Genomic DNA, 14,993 nt, shown 5'->3' with positions numbered 1-14,993 from the left:
TGTACTGTTTAGCTGTGAAATGAGAATTGTGAATTATGAGTATTTCCTCAACTGATCTCAACATGGCTGCCGGGTCATAAACTTTCTCATTCGCGAGTGATTGACAGATGCTCAGAGTTGGCAGACTCCAGCTCGGCTCTGATTGGTTGTTTTCCTCCAGTCTGTGAAATGGAGGACAGAGGCACGTCATTTTTTCTTTTCAGATTACCTGTCTCATGCACTACTGTCAGGATATAGTGACCATTTTATAAAAATAACTTTACCTACTGCTGCTTTAATGCCACTGAACTGCTGCCTTTAGTCGGAGCTCACACCTGTTCGTTAGCCATTATAAAGATTTTTTATCCCCGACTGTAAAACCTTGAACTGTCGTAAAACCCCATAATGGTCATCATGTAGGTGCCTGCAATTAAGCTCTCAGAATTACTGTATTATTTAAGGTGGATGCCAACTGGTTGTTTTGAAGTCTACAACATCTTAAAACTAATAACAGAGATTTATGCTGACTGGTGGTAAATGGTAAATGGACTTGCATTTATAGGCTTCCGACCACTCAAAGCGCTTTACACTACATGTCAGCATTCACCCATTCACACACATATACACTGACGGCAGCGGCTGCCATGCAAGGTGCGAACTTTGCCCATCAGGATCTAATCTAAACACTCCGTCATACACCAATGGCACAGCCTTCCGGAGTAATTTGGGGTTAAGTGTCTTGCTCGAGTACACATCGACATGTGACCGGAGGAGTTGGGGATCGTGCCATCGACCTTCCGATTGGTAGACGACCTGCTCTACAGCCGCCCCATGCTATAGTATAAGACTTCAGCAAAACTGTGTCAACTCTGGCAAAGGTAACAACATTCAGGGTGTGATGCTATGAATAACTGAAATTAATTTTAGGTGGGATAAAACTTGTTAAGTGGTGAGTGTGCAAGTTAATTCTTAACTGAGTTAACAGCTAAAAATATCTGAACTCCAGGTCCACTTAATAGCTTTTCCTGAATTTTTCCCCTCATCTCAGCAGATGGAGTTCTCCAAAAAGCCAGCATGTCAGATCTTGATTTAAGAGATTATTGTCAGAGTGTTTTACTTCACATGCATACAAAGGTCAGATGGCACTGCCTTTATTGAAGGATAACGTGACTGTCACAAGGGTGGAAAAACATTATACTTGCGGTGGAATCTGTCCAAAACAGCTAACATCTTGTATGTGTATTTTGTGCTGATAAAGCACATGTGCTCGTCAATTCCTCAATCTGACAGCATTTGAAACTGTTAAAAAAATGCAGTAAGCACTCACTCCTCAGTTTGGTCCAGAGATCACACAATCCAACTATACACTAAGTGAATACAACGTGCAGTGATTACCAAAAAAGAAAACTCTAGTTTTACTGATCCCGATCCAGTATTTCTGTTTACAAAGACAAGATGTATGCTATAAAACTTGATTTGCATTTAAGTATCAACGAACAACAATGCCTGCTGATGAGGTGGATATTTGAAAACAACATTTATAATTTACGAGGTAAATCTTTTAACTGTCGCACTGTAAAAAATATGAACATTTACAAAGAATCACTGCTGAAAAAATAAAGATTGGTTAATTGATTTGTCGTGAAGATAAACCACCTGCTTTTTACAAATTTTATAATAATCAATGCATCTTCATCAAGAGCAACTGAAAAAAATGGGGAAGCTATGGAGGCGATTAGTGCAGCAAGTGCCGAGTCATGAGGACAAATGAGGGCTTGGTTTTTGTCATACATAAATAACACACCTGATTTACTGATGATTAACCGATTTATTCAGTGACATTTGATCAAACACAGGAACGTGAATCACAGTTTAAAATGTTTTAACTAACTGGATGGGCACTTCTTCTGTTTCTTCAGCTGTTTGGGTGTGTGGTGGCAGCGCAGCGGTCAGGGTTCGGGAAGTAAACCGTTGTGTGTTCTACACCAGTCTTCGTCTCTTGCAGTCACGCTCCATCTGGTCACCACACATGTTGGTGGCTGCACCCAGAGGAGACACTTGTTTCAGCATGGAGTCGTCTGATGCCTGACCAAACAGGGCCATTAGCAAAGCAACGCCAAATCCTGTGGCACGCTCTCCCTGCAGAAACAAAATATGAGACAAAAAACAAGGGTCAGATTCAAGAGTCATTACTGTAAACTTATCCTGCAGTTATCTTTTTTTTTCGCTACCCATAAACTTCTTTTTCATTCAGAGGTAATGTGACTGAAACATGAGACCTTGTTTGGTCTAAAACCCAATTCTCCATAAATGTTACTACAGAGAAGATGTTACATAATTTCTGAGCCAAAACAATGAACAGGTGAGAAGAACAAATATATACAGCAGGCTTCAGTACCATATACAGACGTAGGCAAAGTTGTTGGTAACGTTCCGTTAAAGAGAGAAAAACCCACAATGGTCACTGAAATAACTTGAAACTGACAAAAGTAATAATAAATAAAAATTTACTGAAAATGAACTAATGAAAATCAGCTGTTGCTTTTGAATTGTGGTTCAACAGAATCATTTTAAAAAACAAACTGATGAAACTGGCCAGGACAAAAATGATGGTAGCCCTAGAAAAGATGTAAAATAATGTGACCATAGGGACATGTTAAACTAAGGTGTGTCCTGTAATTAGCATCACAGGTGTCTTCAAACTTGTAATCAGTCAGTCTGCCTATTTAAAGGGTGAAAAGTAGTCACTGTGCTGTTTGGTGTCATGGTGTGTACCACACTGAACATGGACCACAGAAAGCTAAGGAGAGAGTTGTCTCAGGAGATCAGAAAGAACATTATAGACCTTCATGTTAAAGGTAAAGGCTATAAGACCATCTCCAAGCAGCTTGACGTTCCTGTGACTACAGTTGCACATATTATTCAGAAGTTTAAGGTCCATGGGACTGTAGCCAACCTCCCTGGACGTGGCCGCAAGAGGAAAATTGATGACATATTGAAGAGACGGATAATACGAATGGTAACCAAAGAGCCCAGAACAACTTCCAAAGAGATTAGAGGTGAACTCCAAGGTCAAGGTACATCAGTGTCAGATCGCACCATCCGTCACTGTTTGAGCCAAAGTGGACTTAATGGAAGACAACCGAGGAGGACACCAAATCATAAAAAAGCGAGACTGGAATTTTCCAAAATGCATATTGACAAGCCACAAAGCTTCTGGGAGAATGTCCTTTGGACAGATGAGACAAAACTGGAGCTTTTTGGCAAGTCACATCAGCTCTATGTTCACAGACGAAGAGATGAAGCATCCAAAGAAAAGAACACTGTACCTAATGTGAAACATGGAGGAGGCTCGGTTATGTTATGGGGCTGCTTTGTTGCATCTGGCACAGGGTGTCTTGAATCTGTGCAGGGTGCAATGAAATCTCAAGACTATCAAGGCATTCTGGAGCGAAATGTGCTGCCCAGTGTCAGAAAGCTTGGTCTCAGTCAAAACACAGCTAAAAACACCCAAGAATGGCTAAGAACAAAACATTGGACTATTCTGAAGTGGCCTTCTATGAGCCCTGATCTAAATCCTATTGAACATCTGTGGAAGGAGCTGAAACATGCAGTCTGGAGAAGGCACCCTTCAAACCTGAGACAGCTGGAGCAGTTTGCTCACGAGGAGTGGGCCAACATACCTGTCGACAGGTGCAGAAGTCTCATTGAGAGTTACAAAAATCACTTGATTGCAGTGAGTGCCTCAAAAGGTTGTGCAACAAAATATTAAGTTAATGTTACCATCATTTTTGTCTAGGCCAGTTTCATTAGTTTGTTTTTTAAAATGATTCTGTTGAACCATAATTCAAAAACAATATCTGATTTTCATTAGTTAACTTTCAGTGAATTTTTATTTATTATTACTTTTGTCAGTTTCAAGTTATTTCAGTGACCATTGTTGGTTTTTCTCTCTTTAACGGAACGTTACCAACAACTTTGCCTACGTCTGTAAGTGATTATGAGCCCTGTTTTTTATGAGCTGAACCACAAAACCAGGACAGAGCAACGGATTCTTTTTTATATGTAAAGCCGGCACAGTCCTGACACCTGCAGGAAGTTGTAAAACGTAGTTTGAATAAAAAAAAATGCATAATGAGCAGGTGTAATGGAGAAAGATCAGATGCTTTTACTTCCTTCAAAAAGCGGTGACGAGTTTCATAATAAAACGAAAAAATCAGCAGCAGAAGTCAGCTTCTCCTCAGAGGAAATTGTTGTTTCTATAGATATTACTGACTCAACTAGTTTCTGTACAACATGGACACTCTGATAATCAGGTTAATTGACTTTTGAATACTTTCTTTGCACAGAGCAAGCACTGTGACCTGCATCACTTACATTGAAAGTGCATTAGGAACAATCGTTAAATGTCTAGTATGAACAGGAGGAATGATTACAGCAAGAAAAACCTGTTTCGGTGTTCATGTTGGTACCTGACTATTCTTTTAAGACATACCTGAATAATTGTGGACCTATCCTTTAATGTTCAACATAAGTCATGTGAGGCTTCACAGCATAGCGGTGTTGCTGACAACTTCCTTACACATTCTGCTGACACTTCTTTCAGGTTACCGAGTCTCTGGTAATAGTTAATACCGTCCTTAAATTGTGCAACACTTATGCACTGCTGCAATTCTTTCAAAATGTTGTATTTTCAGTGGGTTGTATTTTATATTTTGCATTCTATGTAGTCTATTTTCAACTTATTTTATACTTGATTTAATGTATTCTATAGACCCTTTTAGTGCCAACGTCATGATTACGTCACAGTGTTAGCTGGAGGCAAAAAAAAGGAAATACTGGAGGCAAGCACATCACCTCAGAGAGAGTAGTAGGCTAAAGTTACACATCAAAAATGTCATCTTGCGTTGTTGTTGGGTGAAGAAATTGTTGCTAATGGGTTAACATTGCTAACATTAGCTGTGAGCCTTTGGCTGCGGTTAGCAGGAGTTAAACTATGTGTAACATATCTGAAACGTTTCGCCGCAGACGCTTTCTGATAAGTCCTTCCTTTTTTGGATTGCTGTTGCCAATGCTGGAATAGCAACTGAACTTTTTTCTGCAGGATAGTTATAGACATCCAAAGATTTATACGCCATCATTTTCTCTTTACTATGCACAGTTGGTTTCTCTGTCAGATATGTAAATGTCTGGCCATTGAGTCAGCAAATCGGGTCCCGTTGGTTAATGTTAACCTTCTCAAGTAACGCTCGCAGTCCCAAAGAGTGAGCGTACATATTCAGAGAAACTTTTATTTTCTTCAACCATTTTTAAAAAAACAAGCAAACAAAACTTGCCAGTATTAGCTAACGTGTTCAGAGAATGATTCTACCTCCACTTACGCTCCGCCCACTAAAATACATAATCATGTTTACTAACAGAACATGGATGGGGTCTATAGAGGGAGCTTAAAAGTGGTTTACAGATTATGTATAAATTAAGTGTGTTAATTTAAATGTTGACATCAGATTTGAGATAAGACTGTGGTGTTTTTGTCAAACCCCACAGCACCTATTCCTCCAGCGCAACTTTGGGTTGTGGCCGACACAGATAACACCCACAATGAGGTTTATTTTGGTGTAATCAAGACTAGTGGCGAGTCTGTGTCTTTCGGAAAAAGTAGGACCTTTTGATGCTGCTGCAGTGTTTATTGATGTGCATGCTGCAAATATGGGTACTGATTTTAATATTATTATTCAGTGGGTTATATTTTTCATCCTACTTTTATTTTGTTTTATCAAGTGTGTTTTATTCCATCTTATTTTCCCTGTTTTTATGTTCATTCCATGCTTATTTTCCCGTATAGTAAAGCACTTTGTACTGCATTGCTTTTATGAAAGCTATTTAGTTTTTTATTCTTTATATTATATTATTATCAACAAAGCACAAGAACATTTTCCACAACTGATATTGCATATGGATATGCAATAATCCATTAGCAGATACAAATAACTTAAAATAATAATAAAAACATATTTACATGACTTTTGTGGTGAAAAATATTAAGTTCAGTTGGAGGTTTTATATCAGAAGTTGGGTTTATGTGATCCTGTAGAGGTCTATGTGCACGAGTCAGTCAGCTAAAGACAAGATTTAAAACGGCACAGACAGCTAAAGTAAGAGATGGTCTGAACCAGTATAATTTCTGATGCCAACATGTAATTTGTTAAAGACACACTCCTGTTCTGCTTCTCTGCACAATCTATCTTAAGAAATGTCTTGTTAAGCCAGTTGCAGGCAGCAGAAACCCAATAAAACGTTCACTTCACTGAGTTATGATCATCACCTGCATTGCTCCAGGGTAAAAATTCAAGCACAATATCTGTCAGCACACCAAAGCCCCAGTTACTCACAGCATGGACAGGAGAGGCGATATCAACATGGACCCAGACACCAGGCCAGTCAAAGCCCAAGTGGTTACCAATAAAGAGGCCGGCACAGGAGCTCTGGGCGTTCTCACGGTCCTGTCAAAACAAGAAAAGGATGACAATCAGCAACTCCCCAAAATAAATTATAACTAATTACATATTTAATATAAATATTATATCAGTCATCAAACAAATATTGTACTTGAAATACGTAGTAATCTATACACTACTGTATGTTACTGGCTCACACGGTGCCCATGCCAGCCATTTGTATGCAGATATGCCATAAGTCAAAATCGAAAAAACTTTTTTCTAAACAATTCAAACATCCTCTACCACCTGTATAAAGTCAAAGAGACCTACTATCCCGTTATATTTATCTACACTGAACCACGTCAATAGGGAATTTCCAAAGAACTGTTAAGATTAATTTCCCAGGTTCTTTGTCACCATCAAGGTGGAGTTTCCACCACAAAAAATTCCAACATGGCTTTGACATGAACATAGAAGAACACACTGGTTATTGTAGGCTTTAAAATCATTTAATTTAATGAACCTAGCACAATGTGCAAAAAGAATAGGGGAGATGCAGGTACAGTGAACTACAAAATTTGAGCTTGGAAAATGAAAAATAAGTTACAGTAAAGCCTTTTTAGTACAGTTTAGTGTATTTTTAAAGTACACAATTGTTTTTTTTTGTCCTGCGAACTATCAAATGTGTCGGATTTTTATGCACTTTGTCATGTCTCATTTAAGCGTTTGGTTTTGATGAACTTGTAGTTTGTCACTTACTGCCACAGAGTTCTTCATGTCAGCCATGGCAGAGGTGAACTCGCTGAAGTGCAGTTCGGGACAGTAGACCAGAGGGTGAGCAAGATCTCCGCTGCTGCGCCCGGCGCGCACACATGCAACCTCCCACTGCTCACTGTTAGTCATCACAGCTGCATGGTACTTCCCTGTGGAGATCCCCTGGACAACAGAAGCAAAAACGTTTTTAGATAGAAAGACAGTACCCATTAGAAGGCTAAATCATTGTTGGTTTTGGTCTCTTCAGGGGCTGTGTTGAGAAAAATAAAAAAACAAAAACCTGCCAGTGTTTTGAGGCTTTATCTATCGACTTGTGATAGGTTGAAAATGCTGTAGTTCACATTTGCTGTGGAAGGTTTAATAACAGTCTGTAAGTAGCCGTCACCCACCTGTGCCCCCGTCAGTGTGGCCATGTCCAGAATAATATCAGCTGAGAGGTCTTTGCTGGCGTACACCACTCCATCAGCCAGCACCAGCCTGCCCTCTGCATCAGTGTTATTGATCTCCACTGTCCTTGAGAATAAAACACACATTAGTTTTCTTTTTATAGCGCAGCCCACATTCATTCCTGTTGATTCAGCTTGTAAAATAATATCAGTGGCGGTTTGTGTCCAATCATACCATGATGGGCAATACGAATCAAATCAGATAATTTGACACACATGTGCAGTGCCAGTTCAAAACATGCCTGTTCAGAACGGGCCGAATGCTTGGCCTGTGGTATTGCTGCTCGCAGCTTTCCGAGAACCACTCATACAAACAACTTCACTCTCGACGCTGCGCTTCCTTGGAAAATGAAACCGCTGAGTGTGAAGTCAATCAGATGAGTGGTTCTCGAGGATCTCGAGATATGCGAAGGACATACCCACATAGAATGTCATACCCATATACCGGCTTTATAGTTAGATTATCATCAAAGGAGAGACTCACTTTCCAGAGTAGAGAGTGTGGATATCATCAGGTCGTGTGGCTGCGGGTCCAACTGAATTCTCTGCGAGGCAAAACACTGCATGGAGGTTATCCTTAAAGCCCTGGAACAAACAGAGGAGAGAGAGTCTGATAAAACAACTCTGCAGCAGAGAAACAGAGGAGGCTAGAACAGCTGTGACAGCTGCTGAGGGATAATCCAAAAGCTCACCTGTTTAATAGTAGCTCTGAAAGCTCCCAAAATGGCAGCAGCTCCACCACAGTCTCTCTTCATCCCTGGCATTGTGGTCTAGAAAGAAAAACATATGCACATGTGATGCAGCCCATATATTTACAGTCAGAAAAGCTTTACCAGCTGGTTGGTAAACCTCATCCCTGCAGAGTAAGTGAGCTCTACCTTTCTATTTCAATAGGACTCTACATAAACTGGTGCATGCACCAGCAACTATATGTGAATGGATTACAGAGAACAGGCTTAAAGCTTAAATCAGGAGTGTCACAGCAGGCAGGTTCAAGGATCACCCAAACGATTGCAGTTTTTCAAAGGCAGCAGTCTGAAAGGTGTACAGTGAATGGGCCAAAACACCTTGTCAAAGTGTGGCTATGTTGTGGTTCTGTCGGTGAAAATGGAAAATGATGTGTAGATTAAACTGTAAATTAATTCAGTCCACAGGATCACAATGAACGTAAAATTGAGGTACAAAAATAACACAATGCTTTGAAAATTGTCTGTTTGATTGCAGCAGACTACCATCCAGATGAATAAAGTTTACACTTTATTAATAATAATAATACTACACCATAATTTAGTGTCTAAAACAACCGTGAAAGTGCAATTAATTGATTACACCAAGTAATGACAAATTTAGATTTGTCCTAAATTGCATATCTAAATTTAGACATCGGTCACAAGCAATTCTCACATATCTGCTGTCAAAATCTGATTTGTGATTTTTAGTTGCATAGTTACCCTTAATGCAGGGAGCTAAAACATAAGAATAATATGCAGGTTTAAACTATTTACCTAGGTGTTTACTGCAGCGATGTTCCCAAAAGGACATTAGCATAAAACAAACTTTTTTTTTTCCCCCATGATGTACAATAGTTACTATCACTTCTCCAGAGGAAAAATAAGATTACCTTTCCCTTGATACTGAGTCCTCCAGTGTCATATACGATGCCCTTGCCCACCCATGCAATGGTTTGGGTTGCACCATCTGGCTTGTGGCTCAGGACTGCTAATGCAGGGGGATGCTCTGCCGCCTTGCCAACTCCATAAATACCTGAAAGGGTCAAAAGAAAGAAACTACCGATGATCAATCTGAGGATTTGTCATCTCTTGGATGAGGACAGATAAACATGTGTATCGCTCTATAAACTCCTAATATTGAACTTTAGTTTTTCAAGATTTTTTAGGATTAAGTTATACTTGCTTTAACGAAGACATCCAAGCAAAGTGAAATAAAATTACAGTGAGTTAGGATTTCAGACTGGATGAATGCAAAGATAATAAATTTGAATTTTGATCATTAAACTTTTATTAATTGCAGAAGAACAAGTTCCAGAATAACGTGGTAAATAAATGTGTGTATCTAGCTATGAAATAGGGAGTCTTTATGTTAATAGTCGTACAACTGAGTTATCTAACCACAGTAACAAGCTGCTGCTTCTCATATACAGTAAATCAGTTATTCTGACAGGTGAGTTGTCATAATACAGGCTAATCACATACATAAAGAGACATCTACAGACACAGTACCTCCAAATCCTTTTTGTTTCAGCTCCTCTCCACGAATGATCACTGGAGTTATTCCAAGTTCAGTTCCCACAGCCTTGATCTCCTGAAACAGAAATGAATGTCTGTGACGGGGGCTGCAGCAAAATAACTAGAACCATGTTCCTGTAGTAGAGTCAACAACATTTCCAAAAGAGCAATAGTTTCACTTACATCTAAGAAGTGATCTGTATTCATCTCATTACATGGTGTGTCCACGATCCGAGCTGCCATCCGCACTCCATGAGCAGCATTGGAGAGACACTGAACAAAAGAAAAACCTTCAGCTATGGCAGACTGCAGTTAACATGAACCACAGTGGTTCAAAAACATGCTATACCTAAGTAGCGTCTTAAAGGCCCTGAAAAATTGTGTTAAAAAAAGTACCTCAAGTTCTGCGACATCCAGAGGACTGTTCTCTGGCCCGACAATCAAAATCTCCACAGTGACATGTTTCTTGTCAGCTCTGCGTGAAGATGAAGAGCGGCGAGAGAAGATGGGGAAGGCCCTGGCGATGGCACAGGAGGACGCAAACACATCTGAACGCTCACACACCATCTGGAGAGGAAAGAAAACACTCATATTAGCCACTTGGTCACATCAGCCACTTGGTCATACGAGCCGTCCTACACTGGATGGCACAGATTTAAGTGCCATAGGACTCCCAGAGAGTCACAGAAGAATGGTATCCCGGTTGAAACAGCAGAGGAGGTGAGAAAAGGTAAGGAAATATGTCCCATATCCATTAGCTATTATGTTACAGGACAGAAAAAAATTAAATCCTGACGATACTGACCACAATGCAGCGGTTGTTCCCTCCAGGCAGGCAGGAACGGACCAGCCGGGACACAAAGTGGGCAGAAGACTGGCTGTTGTGCCTGCTGACCCGTGAAGGAATAGCAGCCACCGCAGCATGGTTGAGGTACAGAGGGCAGCTGTCCGTGGGGCTTGGGTTCAAAGCGCTGAGAGCCGCCTGCCAGAGCTGAGAAAACATGACAAAACCAACATTTTAGATTCATTATGGAGACAGTAGAGCAGAAGCAATTGGTAGACTAAGGCTGAGTATCCATATTAGTGTTTTTGTTTTTTTCCCCAATTGTTCCCAATGAGGTGGATGTATGCAGCTGTCTAGAGATAAGGCGCTGCAGTACAATGTTTTTTTTCAGAGTGCGCCGACTTTTTGCGTGGACACTCCGAACACTTCTAGTTGAAAATTTCTGAACTTTTTAGAAAGGCGCTGGTGTCGTCAACACTTTTCTGCCAGAAAAAAAAACGCTATATGGACACTCAGCTTAATTCATCCAATTGACAGAAAATGAATCTGCATCTACTTTGGTAATTGATTAATCATTTAAATAATTTATCAAGCAAAACTGTCTAACATTACTGTACATGGTTACACTTACAACCTGTCAGATGTGTGAATTTGCCTCTTTTCTTTGTCTTATGAGATAGTAAACTGAATACCTTTGGGGCTTGGACTGTTGGTCAGACAATACACGCAAGTGTAGGAAGTAGGAAGGAAAATTGTGAGGGCTATTTTTTTGCATATTTGAAGTTCACTAAGCAAAGTCAAGGTAGCCTAGTCTGCAGCTCCTCCACTGCCATCCAGGACAATCCATACATTACTGTTTAGGGCAAGAAAAGTCAACAACTGATTGCTATAAACCACGCAAGAAAGACCATTGGCATCATCAGTGTGTTTAAGTTTGGGAGCTCTGAAGATTCATTCACAAAAACAGATGGAAATCCACCAATATGTGAGTGGAAAATGTGACAAGGAGTTTTAAAAAATGAGGCTTCAAAGTGTCATTAAAGTTTCCAGACAGTGTCACAATTACCATCTTAAGCATTGCAAAGACTTTTTACCACCTTGGAAAAATTAGAGTAGTACAAGCAGAACAATAATGTTGGTTAATCATTGTCAGAGGATATTGAGTAGCTCTGGGAATGACAGGAAACCTTTCCTTGACCTCACAGACTCACTCTCTCAAGTCTCTCTTTTATAGACTGGCTGTCACCTTTGCACAACCACCTCCGAGGACTTTGAACGACAGTCATTTCATTTCAAAATGTATAATACAAAAAAAAGAAAAGAAAAAATAAAGAAAAAGAATGATCATAGCAACAAGTGGACAGTCAGAAACAAGTAGTATTTACATACAATGAAAAGCATAAGAAAAAACAAAACACTTAATGCCTTGATTTACATATTCGAAAAGGAGTGAGAAGTATAAACTTATTTAATCCCACCCCTTCTCCATAAGTCAATTATTAATTATTAACCCGCTTCCTTATTGAGCCATACATATACTCTAACTCAATTTTCCTAAATGTGTCTAACTATAATTATTATTTATAATTATTCTAACTATAATTATTACCTTTAATCTCTGTCATACAGAAATATATATTAATTACGGATATAATTATCCTTATCAAAATATAAATTTGTTATCAATCCAGAATACCAATTCATTACTTATAATATAACTTAATCACAATACCAATTCATTACTGACATTTTTTAACTTAATCATATTGACTATTTGTTATCATTTCTTATATGCGCAAATTATTACTTATAATATAAAACAGTATATAATAACATTCATTTATACCAGTCTGCAGCACACACTGCTTACAGCTCCATTAGAAACCATGAGAGCAGAGTATTTTGTGTCTTGAGTCCAGTACATGAGCAGGATAACACCCAGTTTAAGACTTCACATTAATCTCATGGCCATACAATACTGCCATTAACTATTCACAAAGCCAGGAAGTGGGAACCTCAACTCTCATTAATTGTAAAAAAAAATGTCAATTAACTTGTGTTTTTTTTTTTACCAGTTAAGATCTAACAACGCACAATATTGTTACTTAAGAGTTAAGCAATTCAACACTATTAAAACATGTAAAGTTAGTTATATTTAACAATATTGGCGTTGTAATTCACTTTTCCACTGACTTATCAGTAAGAGCATTAATGTCTCCTTAATTTATAGAGCCAACTAATAACTAGCTATCTAGTTAGTTTAGTAATTTTCTTTCCTACTTCAACTTGCGTGTTTTGTCTGACCAACAGTCCCAAGCCCCAAAGGTATTCAGTTTACTATCTCAGACAAAGAAAAGAGGTTGTAAGTGTAACCATGTACAGTAATGTTAGACAGTTTGATGAATGATTTAAATGATTAATCAATTACCAAAGTAGTTGCAGATTATTTTTCTGTCAATTGGATGCATTAAGCTGAGTGTTATGATAACTAATGAACTATGTAGTTAGTTGTTGTGTATCTCTGGTCTAGTTAACGTTAGCTAGCTGATGTTAGCAAGCTAGTGCTAACTTGTGCTAGCACTAGCTAACACCCAAACACATCCTGTTCTTTCACTCGTTATATATGAAGTGTTTCACCTCTTTGCTAACAGCCGGCTGCAGCTTCCCCTTCACTCTGCTCCAGTCGAGTCTCGTCAGGTTGCTCTGCTGTCCGATGATGAGGACAGGTCGAGTCTGAGGCTCAGAGTCTCCGGCTGAAGCCTTAAACTCCAGCTGCACGTTGGCCATCTTAGAGACTAGCAGAGACTACTAGAGCCGGAGAGAGAGAGAGAGAGATAGCTGACTATATCCGATATCTAACGGTACCGGTAGAGTGGAGGAACGAGCTGCTGTCGGTCGTTCACTGGTGCAGCCTGAACCGGCGACGGAAGCCGGGAGAGGACAGAAAGGTTCATTTATAGAAGCTGTAATCAGAGATCTCTATTGACCTCTACAGGCGACCAGCAGCAACTACACCAAGACATATAATGAAGATAAAAACCCTCAGGGGTTGAGAACTGGCACATCTGTATCCAGGGTCTAAAATTAAGTTTTTTCCTCACCTGCCACTGTGGCAGGTCACTGAACATTTCTCTGGCCACACAATTGTTTTTTCTGCCACTTCTGAAATCTAACGCTTTATGTTTTTAAACATTAGGGCTGTGTATTGGTATGATACATATCACGATACAGGGGTTACGATGCAATATATTGCGATACTTTAATCTAATTTTAGGAAAACTGTCATAGTATAAAGAACACACCGCCATATGCATCATCTGAGTAAATTTTTTTAATAATAATAATATAATTTTTTTTAACTTTTTTATGCAATCAGAGTAGTAGGATCTGCATTTGCATTTATCACAGAGGACGCATATCTTTGCAAATAAAATGAAGTATTGACTGAGTTAATCTTTGCATATAAACTATTAATTAGAAATCGATTTGCAATGTATTGCGATATTTTCGATATTTTCTTCCACCCCTAGTAAACACTGGGTCAGTGGTAACAGACAGAAATATGGATCATGTAACATTAATCCCTGACTATTTTGTAATTTAGGAATTGCTTTTAAAAAAATATTTCTTAATATAAGAAAAACCTGTCTGCCATGGTGGCAGGTGACCTGAAATGATTACCTGCCACAGCCAACATATACCCTGTATTTGGCAGGTGCTAATTTCATTCCCTGTCTGTATCTATAAACTCATCTATTCTTTCTTGAAAATATTTTAAATACCTCATTAAAATTAAAAAAGTTCAATCACATCTGGTTCTGTTTGTCGTTCTGAATATAGATTTAATAACAATTAGGGCTGTCAATCGTATAAAATATTTAATCGCGATTAATGGCATGATTGTCTATGATTAATCACGATTAATCGCAAATTAATCTCATATTTTTATCTGTTCAAAAAGTACCTTAAAGGAGAGATTTGTCAAGTATTTAATACTCTTAACCTGGCAGTCACGGCTGCCAATAGGTGTATCACATCTAAGTGGAATCATGAGGATCCCCCTAATATTACTCAGTGGATTAATGAGGTAAATTCATGTACTCCCTTGGAAAAAATAACCTATGCTATAAGAGGTGGCCCACAGCTTTTTCTCACTATTTGCTGAATTTTTTACAAACAAAACAATCAATCGATTAATGGAGATTGATCCATAATGAAAATAATCATTAGTTGTAGTCTGATACAAATGAGCTCCACCAACTACAACAGTAAAATACAGGCTAGTGGCACGAAAAGGAAAGACTCAAGTAAAGTACAAGTACCT

The 14,993-nt window shown here is 38.9% G+C and overlaps 1 protein-coding gene across 1 annotated transcript; it reads right to left on the bottom strand.

Annotated features, from left to right (window-relative positions):
- Window positions 1–1,116: 1,116 nt before the first annotated feature.
- On the bottom strand, window positions 1,117–13,588 carry npepl1 (aminopeptidase like 1). The gene is made up of 12 exons (XM_074631728.1): window positions 13,307–13,588; window positions 10,691–10,876; window positions 10,282–10,452; window positions 10,069–10,158; window positions 9,880–9,961; window positions 9,261–9,403; window positions 8,332–8,409; window positions 8,124–8,224; window positions 7,583–7,706; window positions 7,179–7,355; window positions 6,372–6,482; window positions 1,117–2,118 (listed from the first exon to the last, which is right to left on the bottom strand). Exons 1-12 carry the CDS (start codon window positions 13,454–13,456, stop codon window positions 1,960–1,962), a joined length of 1,572 nt encoding a protein of 523 aa, XP_074487829.1. The 5' UTR covers window positions 13,457–13,588; the 3' UTR covers window positions 1,117–1,959.
- Window positions 13,589–14,993: the final 1,405 nt, after the last annotated feature.

Source organism: Sebastes fasciatus, chromosome 1 (genome assembly GCF_043250625.1).
Source record: "Sebastes fasciatus isolate fSebFas1 chromosome 1, fSebFas1.pri, whole genome shotgun sequence".
NCBI lineage: Eukaryota > Metazoa > Chordata > Actinopteri > Perciformes > Sebastidae > Sebastes > Sebastes fasciatus.
The sequence above is the reverse complement of the archived record's forward strand: the minus strand, read 5'-3'. Positions and strand labels throughout refer to the sequence as shown.